Source organism: Boleophthalmus pectinirostris, unplaced genomic scaffold, assembly GCF_026225935.1.
Source record: "Boleophthalmus pectinirostris isolate CB_2022bp ecotype Guang Dong unplaced genomic scaffold, ASM2622593v1 HiC_scaffold_19, whole genome shotgun sequence".
NCBI lineage: Eukaryota > Metazoa > Chordata > Actinopteri > Gobiiformes > Gobiidae > Boleophthalmus > Boleophthalmus pectinirostris.
This window is the reverse complement of record NW_026571140.1, coordinates 26,238,881-26,265,198: the sequence shown is the minus strand read 5'-3', so window position 1 is coordinate 26,265,198 and position 26,318 is coordinate 26,238,881. Positions and strand designations below refer to the sequence as shown.

General features: G+C 37.9%; 1 protein-coding gene across 1 annotated transcript in view; it reads right to left on the bottom strand.

The window, feature by feature from the left end:
• Positions 1-26,318, bottom strand: part of LOC110173018 (glypican-6-like) — a 181,387-nt gene that overhangs the window by 144,072 nt on the left and 10,997 nt on the right. Inside the window, 1 exon segment of the mRNA XM_020938992.2 lies at positions 1,304-1,462. Within this exon segment, the coding sequence (XP_020794651.2) occupies positions 1,304-1,462 (159 nt within the window).

Genomic DNA, 26,318 nt, shown 5'->3' with positions numbered 1-26,318 from the left:
GCGACCGCATCACTGCTGAAGCTGCACCGATCCGCCTGTCAATCTCACGCTCCATCCTCCCCTCACTCGTGAACAAGACCCCGAGATACTTGAACTCCTCCACTTGAGGCAGGGCCTCTCCACCCACTCGGAAAGGGCAAGCCACCTTTTTCCGGTCGAGAACCATGGCCTCGGATTTGGAGGAGCTGATCTTCATCCCAGCCGCTTCACACTCGGCTGCAAACCGCCCCAGTGCACATTGCAGGTCCTGGTTCGATGAAGCCAACAGGACAACATCATCTGCAAACAGCAGAGATGAGATCCTGTGGTCCCCAAACCGGCCCCCCTCCGGCCCCTGACTGCGCCTAGAAATTCTGTCCATAAAAACAATGAACAGAACCGGTGACAAAGGGCAGCCCTGGCGGAGTCCAACATGCACTGGTAACAGGTCTGACTTACTGCCGGCAATGCGAACACAGCTCCTGCTCCGGTCATACAGGGACCGAACAGCCCTTAGCAAAGGGCCCCAGACCCCATACTCCCAGAGCACCCCCCACAGGACACCACGAGGGACACGGTCGAATGCCTTCTCCAAGTCCACTAAGCACATGTGGACTGGTTGGGCAAACTCCCATGAACCCTCGAGCACCCGATGGAGAGTGTAGAGCTGGTCCAGTGTTCCGCGGCCAGGACGAAAACCACACTGCTCCTCCTGAATCCGAGGTTCGACTATCGGGCGGATTCTCCTCTCCAGTACCCTGGCATAGACCTTACCGGGAAGGCTGAGAAGTGTGATTCCCCTGTAATTGGAACACACCCTCCGGTCCCCCTTCTTATACCACCACCCCGGTTTGCCAGTCCAGAGGTACTGTCCCCGACCGCCACGCGATGTTGAAGAGGCGTGTCAGCCAAGACAGCCCCACAACATCCAGAGACTTAAGATACTCAGGACGGATCTCGTCCACCCCCGGAGCCTTGCCACCAAGGAGCTTGCCAACCACCTCAGTGACTTCAGCCAGGGTGATGGACGAGTGTTGCCAGTGTTCCATGGCAAGAAAATGTATTTGATCTCACAAATATTCAGTTATGCATTTTTTCATTGCTCTAATATCTTTAAAAATGCATTCTTACTGTGAAAAATCAATTGTGTGTAAAAATCAGCAACTTTTGGCATCATCTGGTGGCTTGTCTCCATGGAGATAGATAAGTTTAAGATAATGCTAAGAAACATTCCAAGCACACGAGCAGATCACAGACTCTCCCCCAAGAGAACATTATATATTGCCCCTTTAAGTCCAAAATGCAACAAATGTGTTGTTCTTACCATCAAACTTCTTGTGCCTGGACACAAAGGTGGTCCTCATGTCGTGGCTGGTCTGCTCCACCAGGCTCTCAAACTCCACTTTGCTCTGCAGGTGCAGCGTGTCCTCCATGTCTGAGGTGCAGCAGGTGTATCCCTGAGGACAGACTCGCAGGTGCTCTCCTGCACACACACAGACAGGGGTAGAAGATGTGGGAGAAGATGGGGAAGAAGGGGAGGAAGGGGAAGAAGGGGAGAGGGAGGAGAAGAGGTTTTAACACATTTCATAGTGTCTTTGTAAAGCTGCAGAAACCTCTTTGATCAAATCTCTCCTGTGATTCTGGGACTCTCATCACTGAAGCCATCAAAGGGGAACGGACTCTAACAAATTGAGAGAGATATATTTGTCAGTTTAGTACGATTATATAGTGAACAAACTCGATCCAATAGTGTGAAGTCCACTGTAATTAAATGCAGCAAATTTTGAAGTAAAAGTACAAATAAAGTTATCTTATACCCCAAACTACGTTCAAATAAATGAGAGGGAAGGCACAACTTAATTATTTTGATATTTAAAAATAATTTTGTTTGTAATTATAATTGTATAATTGTAAATAATTTTTGAGGGTTAGTATTCATCGTGGTGTTTTTCTTTATACTAATGTGGGTCTTTTTGTTATTTTTTGTACTACAATAAGATTGGTGCTGCATCCAGTTGAATGAATAACTTTTATGACTCATAAATCTAAAAAAACTAAACAAAAAACTACAACTTAAGTGTTGTATAATTCTGCTATTTATGTATTTACTGCTGTTTTAACCATATTTTACATTTAGAATATTTAGAAAATGTAGAATTTGTTTGTGTATAATTCTACTCTTGTTTATCGTCTATATTTTCTTCAGCAATATATCGTACTTCAAAATGTGTTATTGTATAGTCGCAAGCCTAAGCATAATCATGATACTGCCTTAAAATTATACAAAAAAAAAAAAAATAGTGCTGATGTTGTCCTGTTCCCTTGAGAACAATGGTGCAAATGTCTGTTGTATTTGAACAGAGTGAAAGACTGAAGAGAGAAGAACCCACTCCCAAACTCTCCATCGATCGAATCAAATATAAACTGGAGACTGAGCTTGAGCTGAAAGTTTGAAAGCAACACTATTTAACTTTAGCTCTCTCCTGTATTCTGCTCCATTTGATCCAAAAACATCACCATTACAAATAAGTCTAACTGAAAATGCACTGATAAACTACTCAGACATGCATTTGAATGGGGATGAAAAACCTAGTGACAAAATAGCTGATCCTTTTGCACTTGTCCCAGAATCACCCTCATTATAATACATATAAATATAGAAACACATTTTACATTATCTCTTGCCCTCCATCAGACAGCAGCAGACATCATTATAACACGTCTTTTTAAATGCTTGTCCGAAACCCACATAAATGAACTGCTATTTCTGAGAGAATTCTTTGTGCAGTCATTAACAAAAAAAAGTCAAAAGTGTCTGGATTGGGTAGGGGCTCAGAATAAGAGACTTCCTGATCCTGTGGCACACTTACTGAAATAAAAATAAGTCTTAAGTTTCTTTGGTTGCCCTTTTCTGCAAATATCTCCAACTGAAGAAAAATGTAATAAGTTTCCACACTAGAGAAAATCTGACAATTTCGGAGTTACATTTTTTCACTATTACTTGTGTCAGTGTCTGTGTCCATAAAATATTCAATGGTGAATATAAAGAGTATTACATTTTTACCTTATTTAACATCTTTGTAAGTCTCTAATGTTTAAATCTGTATTGTGGGGCATTTGAAGCTCCTCCTGCTGTTTCTGGCCTTGCAACGTGGCCGATCTTAACATTTCATTATTATTACCTTCATTATTACCCTCATACAGCATCATTACCATTATTATTGTGGAGAAGCTGGGCAGAAGTGGTCGATGTAGGAGGCAGACTTAAAACAAAAGTGTCTTTTACCGAACTGAATTTATTTTTAAGGAGACGACTTTGGTTGTGAATGTAAATTAACTTAATTAAAACATAAAACAACACAAAAGTTCAGACAACAAAACAGAAAATAAGTAACTTCAATTTGACACAGCAACCACATAAACACAAATATACTGCAGTGTCTCCCAAATGAACTCAACAGGCCTACTCAGCGGGTAAGCCATCCCACCAGCCAATGACACCTACAGACGCAGCGGGGTCTGGAATGACTTATATACCATTAGTTGTGTTACCATTATCTGACTCATAACAGTTACGAGGCTGGCAATTTAGGAGAAAGAAAGTTCAAAGTAAAGGATACACCAAACCAGCTTTTTTTTTTTCTGTTCAGAATACCAATGTCGAAACTTTGGTTTAAAGTATCTGCTGATACCCGGTATGAACCATTACCAGGGCAGAGACTGAAAATATTATTTCTGGTATATGGTAAAAAATGATCCAAATGTGTTTTGTAATTTTTATTTATCATTTAATGTAATTACAGCTTTGAAAATATACATGTTTAATATTATTTTAGGCAAACATTGGCCAATTGGGATGTAAGAATAACCGAAATATCGTGATATCGTATCATCAAAAGTCTCACAATAATATCGTGGGCTGTCACAATATATCAAATCGCAAGTTACTTTGCTTAAATGTATTGTTTTATAGTAGCAAAAGCTAATTAAAGTAGAGAACTCCATATCCTATGATTCATTTCAGTGCAGTCAACATGAAAAAATGCTTTTTACTTGACCTTTTGGGATTACAACAGTAATGATTCACACCAAAATCTTGTCAAGGCATTGTAAAAGCAAAAAAGTATCCTATCTACTGTTATATTAGTCTCTTCAAAATATTGCAATAAATATCGTACTGTGAAATGCATTTCGTGAAAATATCGTACCGAGATATTGTTTGGATATCGTTTCGTCCCCACTGACCTTTAAAGATGTTCGTGTAATCCCTCAGTGGTCCAGGTAGGATTCATTTCTCTTTTGCTATTGGCCAGTGAATCGTCTTATTACACCACTTTATAGATATCTTGGAAGCCGATATCTGATCCACCAAAGTTTTCAGCACTGTTATCTGATACCAATGTTGTATCATTGCATCCCTAGTTAAAAGTATGTGGATTGAATGTGGGCTCTGGATAAGTGTCTGTCTTGCATACTGCCCAGCTCTGTGTGGATAATGAAACAACAGAATACAGTGGTGTACTTGCTGCTGGTATTCTCAATGCTCGGTCCTAATCAGCCCTCAGAGATACAGGGCTACAGTAATGAGGCCCACCGTCAACAGAGTGCTCTCCAGAGATCACCTCACAGCCACGAGACCCTCTTTAGAAAACATCCAAATAAGGCTGCGCGCATTTACTGATCCTCTTTTAATCTTCTCTTCAGTATCGATTGGTGATTTTCAGTGGGGCTCAGGTGCTCCTCAAAGCAGTGCATTGGTAATGTGAGTAATAGATAATGATACAGCCGGACCTGGTTTCAGATTCACTAAAATATAATCAAAAACTTTTCTACAAATTTAGACATGAGTGGTAAGACATTCAGTATTTGAGTGTTTTAGTGCAGCGGTTGCGCCTTCACACTCTGCAGGCATGGGTTATTAGTTTTTGTTTCCTAGTTCTGCACATTTCATTTCTATACTTTATAGGGCCCATTTGTGTAATATAAGACCTTTAAGACTACTTTAAACGGAGCACCAGTGACCCACAACCACCCACTGTCAGTTATGGGCATACATAGAAAGAATTGACTGGTAGACAGGAGGCTATTGCCAAAGGGAAGTGTGCTTTGTAATTTAATGGACTTTTATTATTCGGGCATTGGTGTAACATGTTGTTTGCAAGATGAAAAAGTGGCATCTTCTATAAAAAGGGGACTTAATATGAGAGCAAGATAATAGTACCTTAGAGCATTTACTGAAGTAGTAAATTATCAGCATATAGGTTACAAATAGCGTTACTTTTATTTTTTATTTGTAAAGTTCACAATGTAATTCCAGTGTTAGTGTTTGTAGACATTGATGTTGTGCATGTTTTTGCAGCATTATACCAAAATGTATGCAGTTTTTGCTCATCTGTTTTGATTATGTCTCTAACACCTCATTTCACCGACCAATGATGTAAAATTATAATGGTACAATATTGAAGAAGGTTTCTAATCATAGTGATGGATAACTTGTGTTATTTTCACACAGCATTAAGCAACTGAGGCATTTTCAATTTAGACTTCCACTCATGCAACAAATTGATTGAAGGTGCTAAGTACCACGGCTGGAATATCACAGTACCATAAGCGACTAAAAGTGCATGTTTAGTGCATGGGTGACTCTGCCAGTTCTTAATGTTACCATCTTACAAAATATATATAAAAATAGCATGAAGTTAAAACAAACATTATGCAGCTTTTCAGGTAGAAACTTTATCAGTTTGTCTGGAATGTTCTACAATATGGCATTAAACTTATCTCCATGGACAAAAACATGTGACACCACCAAGCCAAGAAAAATATCTGGAGAGATCCGGCCTGTTCCATGGCTGAACGCTGACGCCACCTGCTTATACAACTACAGAACCTTCCAAGTAAAGCAATAAAAATATGGACACATCGAATGTTAATAACTTTTCAAAATAAACCATGAAAAGCTCAGTTTAAGTACATAAAAGAAAAAAAAAAAGTCTGATAACACATGTTAACCAAAATGAATTAAAGACACAAAGTGCAGAGCAGAGCAGCTCCCAGATGACGTGAAGGAACTTGGTCACATTCCCAGATTTGATCAGCATCTGGTCCATGAGGGTTTGCCAAACGTATCATCATATTATTGCTGCTTGACTTTACAAGTGACAATGTGCTGTTATATTTCAGAATCAAACCTCCTGTAAGTGCTGCAGTGTCTATCAAACAGACTAAGAAAAGATGTGTCAGCCACCCTGTCTAATGTGAACAAGAACTGCTCAAGACTCCAAACTATTTCCTTCGAGCAAATCATCTGACTCCCTGTGTGTGGTGATTTTAACGTGGCACAGATGTTTTTACCACAGCACAAAGAGCTGGATAGACTCAAAACAGAGTCAGAAAACACAGTGTTTGCATATGGCTTTAAAAAGATACTTTCCTCATGATTTATTTGAAATTCTAATTCCCAGTGCTGCTGATGTTCCAACAGAAGTCACACATTACATTGGAAAGCTGCTGCTGGATGTAGAACACCACAACTTGACATGAGGTCAGCCAGTGCTGTAACATCTATGATTTAGTTCACTCCTGATCACACATTCATGGATCTACTCCCGCAGACTGGCTAGACCCATTCATAATACAATATTTACTATGGGCCTAGGTGTAGATGGTTATGCAATCTGGGAAAAAAAAAAGTAAATCTGTGGCGTATTTCTTTCCAGAACACTTTCACATTCAAATACTGCAATAAGGATAGTATCAGCCAGTGTTAGCAGTTACAAAGAAAAATCTATTGAAAGTTGAAAAGACATAAAATGCACACAGTAAGTCATGACTGTATTTTCTGTTGAAATTCTTCCAAATTATGCCACAAGATAAGAGATATGTTCAAAATGCATCTAGAATAAAACCAATTGATTAGAGGAATAAAAAAGTTCTTCTTCTTCTATTAACTACTTATCAACAACACAACATAGTTTTACGCAGTATGTTTGGCACTACATTAAACATATTTCCAAATAAAACTACGGTGCTGTATCTGATTATTCGGAGTGATGCACAGATGTGCTTGTCTCTGATGAATGGCCATCTTCAAAGACACAGTGACTCAAGTGTAGCATTGTAATTAGGGGAAAGTGCTGACTGGAGTTACACAGCACAGTGGCCCAGCAGAATCTTAATGAATGACCGGTGAGAGCAAACAATAAGCCAATGCACCGGCAAACCTCAACCCAACCAGGTTCATTTGGTCTTTTGATAATTGAAGTATTATAATAGTAAGTATTATTTTCACTAGAGGTGAAGGAGGCTTACTATAAACCGGGACAAGGGGGCTTTTCTACTCTCGCACACCTGGGATACTGTCCTGAAGGAGTCAGACTGCACATGGCGCTGTCGTCCTGCAGCCACCGTCAGGAAGACAGCACCAAAATCTGTTCAAATCAGCAGACCAGATACAGCGCAGCAACACCATGTGGGCACTCTGACAAGCATGAACTATGAGGTATAAAAACAAGCTAATCATGGTCTGACAAAACAATCTCATAAAACAAAGCAACAAATCTTATTAAAAGGTGCAATGTGTAACTTTTCTGGTGGAGTGTCTGCCATCTGCTTCTCTCCATGGTGATATTATTGCTTTGTTTGGGATATTCTAGCTTGATTCATCAGCCGGTTTCACTTTGTGAAAACCGTCTGATTTCGCTCCATTAGAATTCATTCGCTCGTTAGTAGGAGGGTACTTTTTTTATTTAACCAGTTGCTGCTATTTGGTCGTGACGTATGTAATGCGGTGCTAAAGGGGCTAACTGTTATATTACTCGCACATTATATGACTCGCACTTCCGGGGTTCTTGCAAAACCATCTAGTGTATTCTGATTCCTGACTTAGTCACTGGAGAAAAATGAAATTGAGTGAAGGCACTGGGTGGCGCCAGCCTGGCTAGAGATGTTCCACAGTATGGCATTAAACAAATATATTTTCTGTCTATTCAATTACAGGTGTTTTTATTAAAACTACTAAAAAGAGATGCATCCTTACTATGAGCCAGCCCACTTCACCACAGACCTGACCTGTAACTTGACCTGGTGATGTGACCTCCTTGTCTCCATGGAGACAGTTAAAATAAATGCCATGCCATAGAGGATTCCAGGAACAAAACAATAAAAGCTACATGAAGTCGATCAGGTGGCAGACTCTCTACCAAAAAACTTACGCAGTGCACCTTTAGCTATAGACCAATTATACATTTACATCATCATGTCACAGGTATGTTTAACCAATGCCACATATTAAACTGCTAATAAATAAATCATAATTATACACTGGCGTAGGAGTTTGGTGGTTACCTAGAGGTGTGATCACGCTGAGATTAAAGCCAAGCTAACATCATATACCGTATTCTACTGTTGCTATGCTTTTGGCCTCAATTCCCCGTGGCGCTGGGTCCCTTGATGTTAAAACAGCATGTATTTCTTCTCATGTAGGAGGTTTCTTATGGAGAAAAGCTTGGCACTTGTAGCTAACGGGCAGCTGTTAAGTGTAGCACACTTGTATCCAGTGCTTTGTGTAGCTTCATTAAAGGAGGCAGAGGAGTGCTCAGTTTGTTAGCCTGCTCCACGTGATGATGAAAGTCAATGGAAGCTACAGTATATGCCCCAGTGGCCTGCAACTTAAAAGTGTCCACTGGTAATCCTACAGAGATATGTTTCATAGTAGAGCTGTGTTTTTGAGTTAATTAAAGGAAGCAAAGCAATTTACAAGAAGGAGTACATTGAATTTAGGTCAAGATATTAAATAAGCTTATAGTACTTGTGTAGTGGCTATAGTAACAGTCCTTTGCCTGGATGAATGAAGAGGTGTGGAAAAAGTTGCTCATGTGTTCAGTTTTGTGATTAAATTTTTATTTCCAAAATTTGAACCAGTTGAGACAAGACAATTTGTGCCAAAAAGGGCATCAGACAGAAATCAATAGACAAGTGATGACATGTTAACCCTGAAACTAAAAAGCCACAAGAAACAAAAATGCACTCGGGTCTGTCTGATTGATGATGGATCACTCCTGAGGTGTTAAAGGTGCATTTATCGGCTTGGAGATTGGGGCTGTAAGTCCTTTAGTAGTTTAACTGAGTAAGTTGATTTATCGGTTGATGGTGTCTTGCTCGGCCAAAAACTATATTTGTCGACACAAGGATTTATATAACACAACAGCAGAAATGAGAAGTGAGTGAGTGAGTTAGCTGGTATTTATAAGCAAAAGTTTAATCTTTATATAAATACATTGTTTCCTAATACATATTGTTTTCCTGCCTTAATAGTTGTTTTTGTTTGAACTCCTATTCAGGTAGACTTGAGAGTAGGGTTTTGGTTAGATACATAAAACAGGCCCATCAACAGAAATTTGGAGGCCCAGGACAAGAAAACTCTCATGGGTCCCTTCTAATATAACTTAATATGAAGAGGGTCCAAGTCTGGGTCCCCAAAACCCTGGGATCCTCGATAACAGACCTCTTTGTCCCCCCTGCATACAGATATATAATAGTTCTGAGAGCTTTTGTCATGCCTCCTTTTAAGTCGACAAATTGATCTGAAGGACATGGCAAAGAGTTTCTGCAGTAAACTACAGGCCTAATAGAGATGTTATTGCACTGACTGGAATGTTTCACAGCATGACATAAAACTTATCAGCAATAAAATCTCCATGGAGACAAGCAGGTGCTGGACCCTCAACCAGAAAAGTTACATAGTGTTCCTTTAAAGAAGCAGTTTTAACAGTCTCGAGGGGCACATTGGCATGCACCATTTTGCAGAATATTGCATCATGTTGTGTCATTCTTTTGTTGGTGCCTTTGGTTTAATTCAAAACAACATGTGGAAATCACACACAAATGATGTCAGCTCCTGCTTCCAGTTTGGTCAATTAACCCCCTCCATTGGACTGCAGTCTTCTTCTACAAGAATACATTTGAGGGAAAAGAATGGGCCTTTATGCAACTGTTTTCATGGTTTCTGTAACTAAAACTGACAACTAAACAAAATGAAATGACAGAGGAGCCTAAAATTGTTCTTGAAGGTCCATTGTGTAACTTTTCTGGTGGAAGGTCCATCAAATGCTTTTCTCCATGGAGATGTAATTCCTTTCTCTGGAATGGTTCACGGTAACCTTTCATGGAGGCCACGGCTGACTATATTTACAGGTCAGAGCTGTGAAGAAGCAACCCCACTCACAGTCTGGGTATTTTTGAGGAATAAAACCACATGTAATTGAATGTAAGGCAGAGCTGTTTAATGTCATACTGTGGAACATTCTAGGCGAGTAATGACTTATCAACAGAAAGAAGCAGATGATGGACCCACAATATCATTAAACAGAAGTAATAATTGGAAGGAAAGAACATCCAAATAATACACAAAGATTCATAGTTTAAAAGGACGGACAACAAAGGAGTGATGCAAAAAACATGTTCATCTAATTTTGTTAAAAGCATACAGCTACTGACTTTGGGTTTACTCATAATAGAAAAAGAAGTCAAATTTTATAACAAAAAAAATAAAAAATTACTCTAGTAAATGTTCTTATATAACCTACGTCAGTCCTCCAGGGACACAGTTCTTGCCAAGAATTAATCACATTTGTTGCACAATGTCAAAGTTTCGGCAACAGAGTCTTCATTGCACATGTCTGTACTGGTAGGGAAAACCAGAGCGCCCAAACCTACAGGCAAACATCCACACAGAAAGAGAGCATTGAACCCACAACCATTTTGCTGTGCTGACTCCTGCATATCTTAAAGGTCCTATATTCCGCAAAACTGATTCTTGTGAGCTTTAAGCCATGTTATGTTGTTACCTCCTCAAAAACATCCCTGGAGTTGTGTTTTCCTTCACTTCCACATGTTTGAGTAATGCTTTATGATTAGTCTGTCTACATCTCCAAACTCAAAATGCCCTTCTCCACCTTGTGATGTCATGTAGTGGTAGATTTTTCAAGTTAACAGCTACCTTTTATCTTTTTGTTTAGTAGAAACTGGCAACTCCGGGACTGAAATTATCCAAATGATTCTTGTGGTGTATAGAGTTTAAAAACACAGTGGAGCACACATGTATTACCACATGACATTAGAAGGTGGATCGGAATGTTTTCTGCTTGAGTAAAGAGCGCTGTCTAAATATGCAGGGTTAAACATGTGTGAATGAAACAGAACACACCTTCAGTTATGCTTTTGATAAGGAAACAACATTATAACATAGACCAGAAAATAGGATAATACGAGCCTTTTAAAATCTACCAGATACTTTATATGCAGAAGTTTTTAGTTGATATATTCCCAGAAGCCTAGCATAAGTTGGTGGAAAACAGGGAAAGTATGTCATGGCATCAGTGGGACAGTGGAGCGGAGCCCAGAGAGGGTCCCGTGCCAGGCAATGAGGAGGTCCCCACAGGATTCATTAGCCCATACCTGGCCAAAGGGCGCTGTGTACGGACCATGCCATCTGCTGCAGCACTTGACCACTGTTGCCAGCATTTATAAAGACATGTACCTGAGCCAAACCTACTTCACACAACCAAGCCCAAAGCCAACGCATAATGCACCTGTGATGTGGAAAATACTGTTAATTAATACTTAGAATAGTCACATCCAATGAACAGTGTATTAAGGTTTTTAGTAGGCTCGTTACGATAACAAATGTTGAAGAGTGATATATTTCTGAAGTAAATGTACATGAGTATTGAAACTAATGTATGCCACTGACACATAACAGACCAAGTTACAGGTCAGATCTGTGGAGAGGCAACCCCGTTCACTCAGAATGCCGGCTTTTGTAGGTATTTCCGAGCTATAATTACAACATGTAATTGAAAAAAAAAAGTAAGGTAGAGCTGTTTAATGTCCCACACCTAGGCAGAGCAGTAACATATGGCATGACCTTTAAACCACAGTAACTATTTTAAATTTACAATACTGGTAAAAAAAAATAATGACCTGCAATAAATAAAGAGCAGAATAAAACACTTTAGTACGTAGTTTCCATTTGTAATGCGTCATAGTTTTTAATTCAATCTTTTACAGCTCAGATCTTGTCATATGGTCAAAAAATAACCAATAATTCACCAGTAGTGCACAGAAAAATTACACACAATAAAAATTACCCCCAAAAAATATTAGTCCATCTTACATACATTGAACGATAACTTAATATAGTAATTATAAGCATAGTTTTCAGTTTTCAGGTCAATGCAGGAAAACAAATACAAATTCAGCATAATTGAATGTATATTTGTTTTTTTAAACTCCTGATACCCTCATACATGCAATTTCATTCATTATAGGGAAACAAAACTTTGTTACGCTATGCACTAACTATGCACTGTTTTCAGCTTTGTTCTTTGGTGTTGTGACAATGATGTATGGCTGACATTTGGAATTGGGATTTCCTTTGTACATCTGGTCTGGAGTCATTATTTTCTATGGATTAAACTGAAATGCCAACAATTTAGACCTGGAAAGCTGCTCCATTCCTATGCCATTTTTATCTCAAATTGAATTATTCTGTATTGTGGTCTTGCATTTAAAACTAGACTAAAATATCAGAGCGGTCAATCAACAAGACACACTGTCCCCGCTCTCGGTCTTTTTACTTAAACTGAACCACAATAGACACCAGTTCTGACTATTAATTCACTTTCACGGACATTGTCTCGTATCGCTCCTCTTGTATGTGAATAGCTTTGTGAAATGATAAAGTAAAGTTAATGTGGCATAAAAAGGCTCTTTATGCAGTATTTTGAATATGTAGATTTAAAGGTGCACTATATAACATTTCAAGTGGAGGGTCTGTCACTCGCTTGTGTTTGTGGAGATTCTTACCTCATCACAAACATACTTAGAGTTGTGTTTTGTTTCATTCACACATGTTTGAGTAATCCTTTATTATTATTCTGTCCACATCTCCAAAGCTAAAAATGCTCTGCTCCACCTTGTGATGTCATGTAGTGGTAGTTTTCAAGTTAACAGCAACTTTTTACCTTTAGTTCAGTAAAGACTGGAAACGATTCTAGTGAAAGTGTATGGAGTTTAAAAAAAAAAAAAAGAGTGGAGTACTTCCTGTATTATCATGACATCACAAGGTGGAACAGAGTGTTTTATGTTTGAGAGAAAAACTCAATATGCAGGGTTTGTGTGTTAAACATGTGTGAATGACACAAAGCACACCTCCAGGTCTGTTTGTGATGAGGAAACAACAGTATAATAACAGATCAGAAAATTGTGTGATATGGGCCCTTTAAACTGCCCAGGCAAAGTAATACCTATAATTATACTGAAGTGAGTAATAACAATAACATTGATTACCAAACCACATAACACAGATGAAGCATATTTAATCAAATACTGTTGATGCTGTTCATAGTATTGACTTGGTCACTGCTCACTCCAGCTGAAAGTGCACAGCCCTTTGCAAAGGTTGACACCTCTATCTGAAGCATCTATTGACCGCGATCCAGCTCCACGCTCAGACCACATCTGGACAATGACTGGCCTTTTCTTTATTCGCCCGTGCCACATTAAACGGGCCTTTATGCTCCTGTCATGATCCAGATTGCACCAACAGCGGCACACAAAAGATTGGAGCTTGTTGAGTGACACAGGCTAAATGAATGCTGTAAACTTGTGCCACATGAGCACATGTGAGGCGGACTTTAGACTGGTTTTAGAGAGTAAGATCACAAAGTCTGAATGTTAAGGGTTGTAAGGGCTTTTTGTGCTAAGATAAAAATCATACCAGAAAAAACATGCAGTGAAACAGTGAGTCAAATGTGCTTAAAGGTCCTATATTACACCACCTTTTGAGCTTTAAGTCATGTTAGAATGTTGATGTATGTGCATCACAAACATACGTGGAGTTGTGTTTTGTTTCATTCACACATGTTTAACAAACTCTGCAAGGTTCTTCTCTCAAACAAAAAGTCCCTCTCTTCCAACTTGTTATGTCATGGTAATACAGGAAGTGCTCCTCTGTGTTTTTAAATGCCATACATGGTGGTAGACAGGGTTTTCTGTTTGAGAGAAGAACTCAGTCTAAATATGCAGGGTTTGTGTGTTTAACATAACAGACAAAACACAACACAACACCATTTTCTAATAAAATATAAGTTTCTAATGAGGAAACAACATTATAACATGAATCAGAAATTTAATTATTTTTGAGAGTCTTCATATCCTGAATTGCACATCTTCAAACCAGCATTCATGGTATTGTCAACAGTTCAATATAACTGCTGTGTATCTTATTCAGAAGCTGAATTATATTTAAATACACTGATCAGTTCAATCACTGCTTTGGCACTGAAAGACGGGTCAAATGCAGAGAACAACTTCTATCATTTTGTTATATTTTTATAGATCAGCAGCAGAAAATTGAAGCAATAAAACAATCATATTCTAATTTACTACGGTGTTAGTAATGCGCAGTTGCCACATATTTTCTTTTTTCAACCACCACATTAAAACAAGCGATTCCGAGTGAAATATTCCTGCTCTGAATAATGAATTTAAACCATGTCAATAATTAATGTTTTTTACGTTGTGGTTTGCACTTGCCTCAGAAGGTGTGATTATGTGTTGACACAAACTCACAAACTGGAAGTGAACCCAATTACTGTGTTAAATCACATCTGTCTGCTCGCTCAAGTCGGAAAAATACATCAAGCCCCATTGATCTCAGCGCTGCGCCGCCATCTGGATCTCCCCTCCATCACCCAAATCACCCACTTTCAACTGCACCCACCGGGACCCCGAGACCCAAATTAAATATGTCCAAACAAGATGACATGGATAATTCCCACCATCTCTCCGACCATATGTTATCCAGTTTATATGTGGACGTGGAACTTTTCCTGTTGGTAACTTTGTGATTGACAGTAATGGATAGATAAATATGGCTGCTGCAAAGGCCTGTGTGACAAGTTCCTTCCGTCTAATGCCACGGACAAATTATATGTACTTGTTCGGGTTGTAATGTCAAATCCTCCTCCACATTTTTCCTGAATACAGAATTTGCCCTTTATCTTCAAACCATCTTGATACAACTGAAGATAAACAATTTGTGCTGATATCTTCAAAGATGTGTTTCTGTCTGTTCAAAGATCGAGATTCTCACAATTTTTCACACCAAATCTCTTCTCTGAAAATATTAGATTTTTAAACCACCTGTAATGAACCAAACTGCAATGAAATTTTGACCACGGCAGAGCCAGAACTAACAAGCAGATAAAATACAGTACAAAGAGTAAACCCAGACCAAAAATGAATAAAAAGAGAACACATCTTTGATTATACCAGGGTTTAGTCCAGCTTTAACTCTAAATGCCATAAACCATGTCAGAAACTCTTTAGGTGAGTCTTAACATGTGGACTACCCATAATACAACTTTAGAAAGACAAAAAACACCAGCAGCTTTTGTACTCCCAGGTTAGTGATGCAATGATATTATTTCAAATAAATAAATAAATATAAATATATCAGATATATTTCAAACTTGATTTTCACACTAAGGAGTATATTTGATACTCAATACCAATTCCAATACCACAATAGAATGTGATTTTCAGCACTAAATAATAGGGGTGTAACAATAACCCAGTCTCACGATACAATATCGTCACAGTATGAACTTCACGGTACAATATTTATTGCAATATCGTTGGAAAGCTCATGATATGGTGGGGAGGCTCACGATTAGAGATGTAACAATATTCAAATCTTTCAAAACGATATTTTCAAGATATACATCTCACGGTACAATATTTATTGCGATATTTTGTGGAGGCTAAAACTGTTAATATGCTACTTTTCCTCTTAAAATGCCTTGACAAGACTTAATCCAAAGAACTAAGACTTAAAAGTATTTAGAACTGTTATTTCTTCATGTAGTCTGCACTGAAATGGAGCAAAGGATCATGGTCTATGTAGTTCCCGCTGTCTTTTTTTTACCTATTGCTACACCATAACTGTTCATTTAAGCAAAGAGACTTGTAATTCTATATATTGTAATGGCCCACGATATTATTGTGAGAACTATGACGATATAATATCACGATATTTCTGTTATTGTTACATCCCTACTAAATAATAGTACTTTCTTTTATATTACCATGTGGCCTTATATACTGTAATCCCTCAGTGGTCCAGGTACATTCCGTAGTGGTTCGTCCATGGGTGTATACTAGTCTATGTGCTCTTATACTTGTTCTGATACAGCTCAAGATCGTTCTAAAGCTATTCAGGACAGTTCATTTCTGTATATCTGATGTGACTTTTTGTATGGATACTTGCTCAAAACCATATCTAGTTTCAATACTAGCTTTTGAATAGTATCTGATTTTTTTTACACTTTTGACCTCCCTACTAGGTTTAAATGCGCCAAGCAACATTGACAGAACATTATGATTTATTCTCTTTAAGATTAATGCAATTATATTTTTGAATGCATCATAGTTCTTTCCAAAAAGAGTATACCTCTTTTTTGAGATTCATGTATTTCCCAATGTAAAAACAAAAATACACATATTTCTGATCCAGTTAAGCAGATTTTTGGCACTTTTCTTGCTTTATAGACAAAGTAGTTGATATTCTAATCCTGTAGACAATACTCTGTCCACCTGTATCAGTACCACAGGTTGAGACGCACTAATTCAGAGCATTAAGCCCCTTTGTTCACTGTTGTATGAATCCTCAAGAATGCCCATTGTAACTCTCTTTTTCTGAATCCAACCACAGACGCCGCTATTCTGTAAACGTTCTCATTTTGCACAATGACAGATCTGCAAAGCACAATCAGACGAGCTATTACACAGGTGAAAGTGTGAGAAAGGTGATGATGGGTCTGAAAAACGTATTCAAGAAAGAAAGAAGCAGGCGCACTGCTTCAACTAAACTCCTGACATGCACATGGCGGAGGGGGAAGTGTCAAATAGCAAACGCCTAAATGTTTTCCGTATCGTAAATAACCACGGGCAAGGTCACGCTGGGAAATAAAGTCTGAAAGAAAGTCCATGTCTCAGCACAGTGTCAAGACTTACATCACGAGCTGAGGAAAGAAAAAAATAAAAATGTCAATATAAAGAAAAAAATATGAAAACTACCATATCAAGTCCTAAGTCCTTTTATAGTATGACATGAGGTGTAATATTCTCAATTAACTGCACAGTCACCTTCAGAAAGTGTTATATTTGCCACTCACATGATCTGTTGCCAGCACTGATGGGGGGAGAACACTTAAAAAATATATTAAGTTACAGAATACTGAACACCTGCTTTAAAAATGTATCTTGTAATGTATTGTGTTACATGGTCCATTGAGAGTACTATATTCTGAATACTTGGAAAACTTTTACATCCATTTCCATTGTACTATAGTGTAAAATTACTGTGACATTAATTGTAATAATTACACGACATGTACTTAAGTTTGCTATGCATTGACTTGTGTCGGATGTGTGAAAAATCACATATGCATACACTGTAAGAGCTGTGTTTTCTCAATACTGCCGACTGCTCTGTTTGCGACTTGATAGCAAGTTTCAGTTTTTTATACCTCACAACCACCCACTGTCACACCCTGCTCTTACTTTCACTTTTAATGCAGTGACAGGAAGAAACACAAAGGTACATCAAACGAAAGAAGAAAGAATCTCACTTCAAATTTTTTTTAAGAAGTTTAAGAAGTACAAATAACTGATTATACAGAAGTTTACTGTTGTTTTATGCATGGAAGAATACCTTTGATGTGAATTTGAATCATATTGATTTGATATGGAGTATGGAGTATGGATCTAGCCTTGTCATGATAATTACTATATTGACTTACTGTTCTACATATGAAAGCTGGAATAATATATTTTGAGGCTCAGTATATACTTTATCTACAATTCCTTTGTAATAGTGGGGAGATTTTGTCATTTTTATGTAACAACATAATATTTGAGCTATAGAGTAAACTATGGCTAATTTTGGTTCTTTCTGCTATTTATTTGTTGCAGCTTGTGCCTTTTAATGATACTATCTATTTACAATCTGGATGCTGGAATTCTCTTGCTTTGTGTCAGTGGCATTAAGTAGTTTCAATAATATTGTTTAGCACAATATTTCCCTGTAGCGATGTATCATGCATCGTGACAGGCATAGTGCAATCGCTCATTTACCTTTAGTCCAAGGTAAATGTTTTCAAAGGTCTAGATACTCTTTTTGAAATATTCATTAAATAATTCTTATTTCAACATTATGTAAAATGGAACGAGGTGACTGGTAAGTACGAAAAGAGAGAAACTTTGTAAACAAACTTGCCAGGGGGAAATCCAGAACTAACTAACAACTGGGGCTGTTTCAAGGTTAAGGCATTAATTAACGGTGTAAAATGAAACTTTTCTGGTAGACTTTTTGCCACATGATTGTCTCCTTGGAAATATTATTGCTTTTCCAGTAATGTGCCACAGTATGACATTACAGCTATTTATCTACATTGTCCATGGTGACAAGAAGGTGATGCTACAGAGCCAAGGTATAAGTTTTTCAAGTGTTAAAATGCCTGTAATGAATGCATGATAGTTTCATTGCCTCCACCAGAATAGTTACATAGACACTCTGAGTCCTGTATATGTGCTACTCTCACAGCGAAGGAGGCACAAACAGTTTTAATTAGCCATGTCACGATTAATCACTTACTGAAAAAACTGCTCCGAGCTATATCTCAACACTTAAAGTCAGACATATGGGGAGGTTAAAGCTTGCAGAAGTGAGACCTAAGCACAGCAGCTGGTGGTCTGAGGAGCCCCAGGTAGAGCCCCAGGGTGGGCGATGACCAGCCCACTCATTTAGCAGAGCTTACCCAGAGAACAGGCCTCTGCGGGGGGCACAGCACACAGAGGAGCTGGCAACCTCTCTGAGGTCTGTATTCTCCAGGGGCCAGAACAGGAAAACCCCAAACCAGCACAATAAGAGGGGGTTTTATTTACCATGTCATGGATTCAATGTTCCTCACATGTAAATAATAGTATAATAATGAAATAAAACAACTCAGAGTTTTATTCAAACTTATTTGTGTGAAATGGCAATGGACTCCAACTACATGTTTTTACTGACAGAGGATTGGCTGTAGAGCTCTTGATTAAAACGATCAAAGCTTGTCATTGACAATTTGAAATGATCTTGAATTTGAAAGAATTTGATGATGAATGGATGTGCTCGACTGAGAGACAGAAAATTATTCTGCCTGTCACTATCAAACTGCTGAACTCGGAACTGTACATTTTCTTTGTACAGTCCTTTTACAATATTCAGGGTTGTAAAATGATGTAGATAAACATTTCTTCTGCTTGTTGGCTGCCTTTCTGTTATGCAAATTTCCTCTGACTGATGAATGAAAGGAATTCTGATTCTGATTAAAATGCGATTATTTGCCCAGTCCAACCCTGCCTCTCAGTTATGTCACAGAGCTGACCAAAAGACTGGAAAACAGTGTCCACAGAGGAGAAGGAGTGCTTGACTTAGGTTGACATACATAATAACTATATTTACATTTTTGATTTGTTTTCTGGACACAGTATAGATATTTTTATATGAGTGTATAGGATAAGTTTGAGGTTTCTTTTAAGTGGCAAGATGCACTCTTACAGATACAGATAAACTGATCCTTTCTGATTCTACACCAAAACTTCAATATATTGTGGAGCTTTCTTGACAATCCATTCATCTCAATAGCCCTCATCTGAATCTCTCCTTCTCTGTTCCGACTCCGGCTGATTTACAGAAAGCGGAAACACAGAGGCCGGAGATATTCTTGTCAAGGCCCATTGACATTGGTGTGGGCCGTCAGGACATCAGACTGGTGCTCTGTGTCATTAAGGTTATATGAGCCCGTCACATTTGTCAGACCAGCAGTGGTCTCATGAGACACATCGTCCCCCTGGAAGTCAATGGGGTGAGTCCTCTCAGAGTGGATAGCCTCTCCTGCCACACGCCATCAGCTGCAGGAGAATGAGCCATTGTTTTAGCCTCAGCAAATTGCTTTAGCTTCACTTCACTAACAACACTTAGACATAACTGATAGACAGCACTACTATGGGCATTTTCTGGCTCCGCATCTAATCAATTATAAAGTAATGTGTATCTCCTATTAGTATCTTGCACTTGTACCATTTCAGTTTCTCAATAGTTTTTTATGAGAAATTAGTTTTAAGTTTGTGACAATAATGTGTTTGTGAAATTTCAGACAAATGGATTCCAGTATTACCAGAGTGACACTGTGCACCAGAAGAAAAATAAATATGTGCATTTGGTCACATACAGAAAAGCTGCTTTTTAATTCATTCTTTAATTTTGGGTCACTGTAATAATCCAAGTACATCATTATGAATTTGGATTTTCAGATAGTTTAAACTGAACTATCTGAAAATCCTGAACCACATTAACTAAAACGTGAAGTTATTTCGTACATGTTAAAACCAATACATTATACTGTATATACTTTTTATTTGCACAATTATAACACACATATTCACAGTGGTTGGTCTGTTGGTTGTTGCAAATTGATTTATTGATTTATTTACCTGTTTAATCTGATGGTAACTAAACTATGTTGTTAAGGCATGTAAGGTCAAAGTTGTATATGTACAATACCTAAAATACGTACAGACTCTGAATACCAGTTTTGAGTACTTTTATTCTTGTACAGTTACTTTTTCATTTAGTGGAATTCAGAAAACAGTTTATTTTGTAAATTCAAAGGAATACATGAGGGTACTTATGAAATTCTGGCTTGGAACGGCACAGTATTATTAAGAAAAATAGAAAACACAATTTTTCCTTTTCTAATTAGACTTAAATTAATGCAAACAACAAAAATAGTTGTTATCATAATTATCATAATGACATGTTCTTTACACTATAATATTATCCAAGTCGATGTAAAAGTATTCCAAGTATTCAGAATACAGTACTCTGATTGAACTATATAACAGAATACACTTTCTGGCGCATAAGAATGGCACATTCTACAGAACTGGGTGAGTGAGCCTATTATTTAACATAATAATTAGCGTCCTGTGTGATGACCCTGGGTTAAGAATGGCTCTCTACTTTTTATATGAACATAAAAACAATCATTATCACCAATTAGTCCCTGCTCCACAAAGCCACAAACCAGATCACACTAAACTAGGTCGTGAACCCTCGTAATCAGAATTAATTTCCTAATTTTTCACGGAACAACATGCTTCCTTGGCTCGCTTTATTGCTTAACGCGACAAGAGGCTGCGTTGTGAAGAATGGCATTGTGGGACTTTTTATACTCGCCTTAATAGAGAAAGTCTATCAACAAATGGGCTGGCAATGCTTGGTGTTTAAAGATAAGCAAGTCTGAAAAAGTAGTACATATATTACAAAGGAATACAGAGTTACTGCAAATTACATTGACTGTACGGACATACAAATTTAAATAGACTTCGCAAACACCCACATTCAAAACACAACATGCATAATTAAATAAGATGAGATAGATTTAACACAAGAGGAAGTGTCAGGACAAGCTTATATTTAGAAAGAACAATGCAATTCTGTTTAAACTTGTGAAACAATTTACTGCCGTCTAGCACATCAAAAAGTGAAAATGAAATCAGGCTCAGACAAAGCTTTTAGCACTATATATACAGTCACATTTGCCAGTTGTCACACCATCTTAAAGGCAATTAGTGAAACACAACATGCCGTCTATGCAATTCTATGGTGTAAGGAATGTGTCTACTTCCTGTTTTGCAATGTAGGCTTTTAAGGCCAAATGAGGTGTTGTAGCACTCAAATATTAAAATTCACCAACTTCAATAATTCAGGACCAAAGAAGGACTATTTTTAGAGTAACAGATGATCACAGGTCTATGGCGGATGTGTCACGATGTCTTTGTTGTTCTGTGCTTACATGTCCAAGCATTGACAACATAGGTTTTCAAACTTCAAAAGCCCCCCATGGTGAACAGTAACACCGGGCACAGACCTGGAGACATCTCACTGGCAGAATTATGCTATATTCTGTGCATCAGAACTGTCAAAAAGAAGTGTGTTACTATGATTTTGTCTTTTATACATACAGTAGATCATATTTATTCTATAGCACATGTGTTTGTCTACAGTATGTAAAGATGCATGTGTGTTTGCTATTGAGAATGCACACCTAACATTTTACAAGGTTGGCTTTAAAGGGCCTATATTATGCAAAATCTATTCTTATAAGCTTTAAGTCATGTCATAATGCTGTTACCTCCTAAAAAACAAACCTGGAGTTGTGTTTTGTTTTGTTTCATGAGTAATCCTTTATTATTGGACTGTCTACATCTCCAAAACTCAAAATGTGGTAGTTTTAATGTTAACAGCTACTTTACCTTTTGTTTAGAAGAGATTGGAAATTCCAGTACTGAACTTATCTAAAATAATGTATGAATGACACAAAACAGCACTTCAGATATGTTTGTGATGAGGACATAACATTATAAGATAGATCAGAAAACAAACAACTATAGGCTCTTTAATAGAAATAAATGAACTGAAACTGGAAATATTAGGCAAAAGTGTCTTTGTATTCCGCACTATTGCTGGATATGTCACTCCTGGCCATTGTGACTATATTGTTAATCAATAGTACATGAACATTTGGCCAGGAGATATGTCGTGATTGATCTGAATACAATATTTTGTAATGTTAAGATTCAGAAACATGGCCAATACATATTTTCAGTCAATGCCATCCCAAAAAATACATTTCATCTTCCAAAACTGTGACTCCACTCCAATTGGATCTCAGTTTGATTAAAGGGCCCATATTACACTCGTTTCTGATCTATGTTATAATGTTGTTTCCTCATAACTGGAGTTGTGTTTTGTTTCATTCACACATGTTTAACACACAAACCCTGCATGTATAGGTCCTGGTTCTCTCATAAAACACAACTGTAATATAGGAAGTGCTCAGTTCAGCCCTGGAATTGCCAATCTCTACAGAAAAAGATAAAAAGTAGTTGTAAACTTGAAAACTACAACTTGATAGAGTTTTGGAGATGTAGCCAGATTGATAATTAATTATTACTCATTGTGTAAATGGAATAAAACACAACTCCAGATAGGTTTTTGAAGAGGTAACAACATTATAACATGACTAAAATCTCTTTTCAATTTTGTGTAATATAGGACCATTAAAATGAAGAATCACTAATGCATTAATAGCTAGCTGAACTTTGATGCAATTAACTGAAGTGTCAACATTTTACCTGTTGAGACATAAATACATTTCTTTTTTTCATACCTAAATGAACCACTTAAGCCTTTGCAGGAGATTTTGAAGACACTTTAGTGACACAGAATGCAGCTAAATGAATAAAATCACTGTCACCTACATAGCTTTTACCTCTGCGCTCGCTGACAGTTAGCATGACAGTTTTGGCATGTTGTGTTTACCTGCGTTTAATGCTTGTTTACACCCGTGTCCCAAGCGTCTGTTTTTTTTTAGTAAATTACCTCATCCGTGAACACTGGTGTCAGGAAAAACAAAAATATAAACTCCCTGGTGTCTCATGTATTTGCATCCTTGACACTTCTGTTTGGTGCGCCCCTGGTGGCTTTCCCCCAGCGGTGCGGCACAGCTCTCATCTCGCTCCCAGACCTCATCATTGGTGTCAAGATCCAGGACTGCTATTCAGGGACCAACCTCCGGGGGCCACAATCCTCCCGGGGCTATATGAGACCGTGGCAATAAACAGGAGAGTTAGCTTTGGTGTGTAACATAACAGTTCTCTGATGACTGGAGGGCGGAAATAGAACGAGTGATTAGTGCTGTGTGCAAAACATTATCTTTAATACTTTTAGCTTTGGGTCTGTCCATGGGGTCCAGCTACAGCAAACACATTAGCAGGAAGGCATATAATTGCATATGTAGCCTATAGTCTTGCTTCTTGTCAACAGTTACATCCTGCACTATTTTGAATTGTATCCCCCATTGACTTTGTTAAACTGTAGAAATACCCATAGGGGATATTTTTCCTGAACATAATTTCTATATATCCATTTGATTTGAATGGAAATTGTGTTAGAGAAATCCTATTAACCTCATCGAGAACTAAGCAAGAATACTAAGTAGAGTCACAAAGCATTGGTGTGTAAATGGTACATTATGGCTTATTGGAGGATTTAACTGGCATAAACTAAAAGCTACACAGCTCTGCACTCGCTCAGAGATGGGGTCAGTGATGATGGATCTTCTGATCGACCTCTTCTTGGAGGAGGGAAATATATGAAACTATTGATTATACCAAAATTATTGTTTTGAAGAGTGCACTTAAAAATCAAAGACGTTAACATTTTTAGATCTATAAAGCTGAGAAAAAGTAAAAATAAGTCAAGTCTCTGGTATAATCCTTCAAACAAATATTTAAAATTATATCTTAGCACTATATGGTAGAGGTGTAATGATATTGACAATTTCACAATATCGTCGTTGTAAACTGCCACGATATCATCGGTGTCTCGTCACAGTATTAAACTATGTGTCTTTAGGAAAAAATAAGAATTTTCAGTCCGCTCCTTTGGTGCATAGCAAAGTAAACTACACGGACCATAATCCTTTACGGCCGTGTCATCGGCCAGTGTGCCTATTGTGGACGCACCAGCGGCGTTTAAGTCTGAGGTCTAGAAGCATTTTGGGTTTGTGATGACACGAAACGAGAAAGAAGAAAAGGTGAAGGACAAACAACAGACACTGCAAACACTGCCAATGCACCGTGTGGTTCACCTTGGGAAATACTAGCAACATGAGAAGTCACTTGATGAGTCAACACGCCGAAAATTTTCAAGAATGTGTTAAAAAAATCATTATTATGTATAATATCATAATATCATGAGTCTTCCCACCATATCGTGAGCTTTCCCACAATATCACAATAAGTATTGTACCGTGAGGTTCATACTGTGAGATCTGGATCGTTAGACCCCTACTAAATGGTCAACTTTACAGTTCATTTTACAGTTCACTTTACAGCCCTATATGATACTTAAATGTCAACTATGGCATTTGAAGGCACATTTGAGTCCATTTTAGACACTAAATGTTATCTGGATAATTACAATAAAAATGTATGATTTTATTTAATATCACCCACCTTTTCTTAACAGATAGCATGTCAGAACAGAATATACCTTATTAGTATGCAGATATTTTACCATTGGCTGACTTGGTAATGTGAAGGATTAGCAACATAAAATACTCCTGACATTTCGCACCACACTGTCAGTGCCACCTATAGCTGCAAATCCTCTCTTATGTTGTATGAAAGGGGGGCTTGTAATAATGCCCGTGCTGCCTCAAAAACTGCAAACTCCTATCCCTAATCCCTCAAGTTTTGGGCGGATTACCTCTACTATCTGACTCTCCCATCCCCACAGCGACGCACACCTCAAAGTTCCTCTCCTGTTCCTATTTTAACACATGGTTAGCCAAGGATGCAGCTTGATGCCTTTTACACTTGGACTACTTCTGTTGATTTTTCATGTTTTCTCGCCCGCCACTTCATACTAATCCCTCAAATCTCTGCGTCTTTATTTATTTTTGGCTGTTATTTTCTAGTTTGTCTGAAGGCCCTGGAGAGTGGAGATCCTTAATCCCTTCTCTATTACTGATTTAGGCCAGTGGTTGATTGAAAAGTGAAAAAAGTGCAGTAGCAGTAGCCGAAACCCTCGCCGCGGGCTTTTTACACAGTGGAGAAAAACAGCGCATACAGACAGCTGAGGAGGCTGGATATGCATTTCAGGCCTGAATGAGTCCAGAGAGCTGACACACTCCTATTGAGTTAATCCAGGAAAAGGTGAGAGCCAACAGCAGTGCGAGTCTGGAAAAATTGACCACGGTGGGAGGAAGAAAAGATCTGAGTCATTTTCAGAATATTTGAAATGTTTCTTGTAATTCTAAAAAAAAAAATAAATAAAAAAAGTTTTCAGCAAAATAAATTAAAGCACAGCTGTGAAAACCATAAGCAAATCATGATATGGGAACAGATGTGACAGGATTTACAACAACTATATGAACAAACTCAATCTAAAATCTGGCTCAAACTTGTCACTTGTTCTGAACACTATTTTTCTAAATCACCTTGGTAATAAATTTGCTCTAAAATACCCATTAAGGCTATAGTTTATTTTGTCCATCTAAACTGCAGTTAATACTAATTGATTCAGTAATTAATGCGTTCATTGATCCTTAACTATAGCACCAGTTCTAAAATCAAACTAAAATATAAAACCAAAGAGT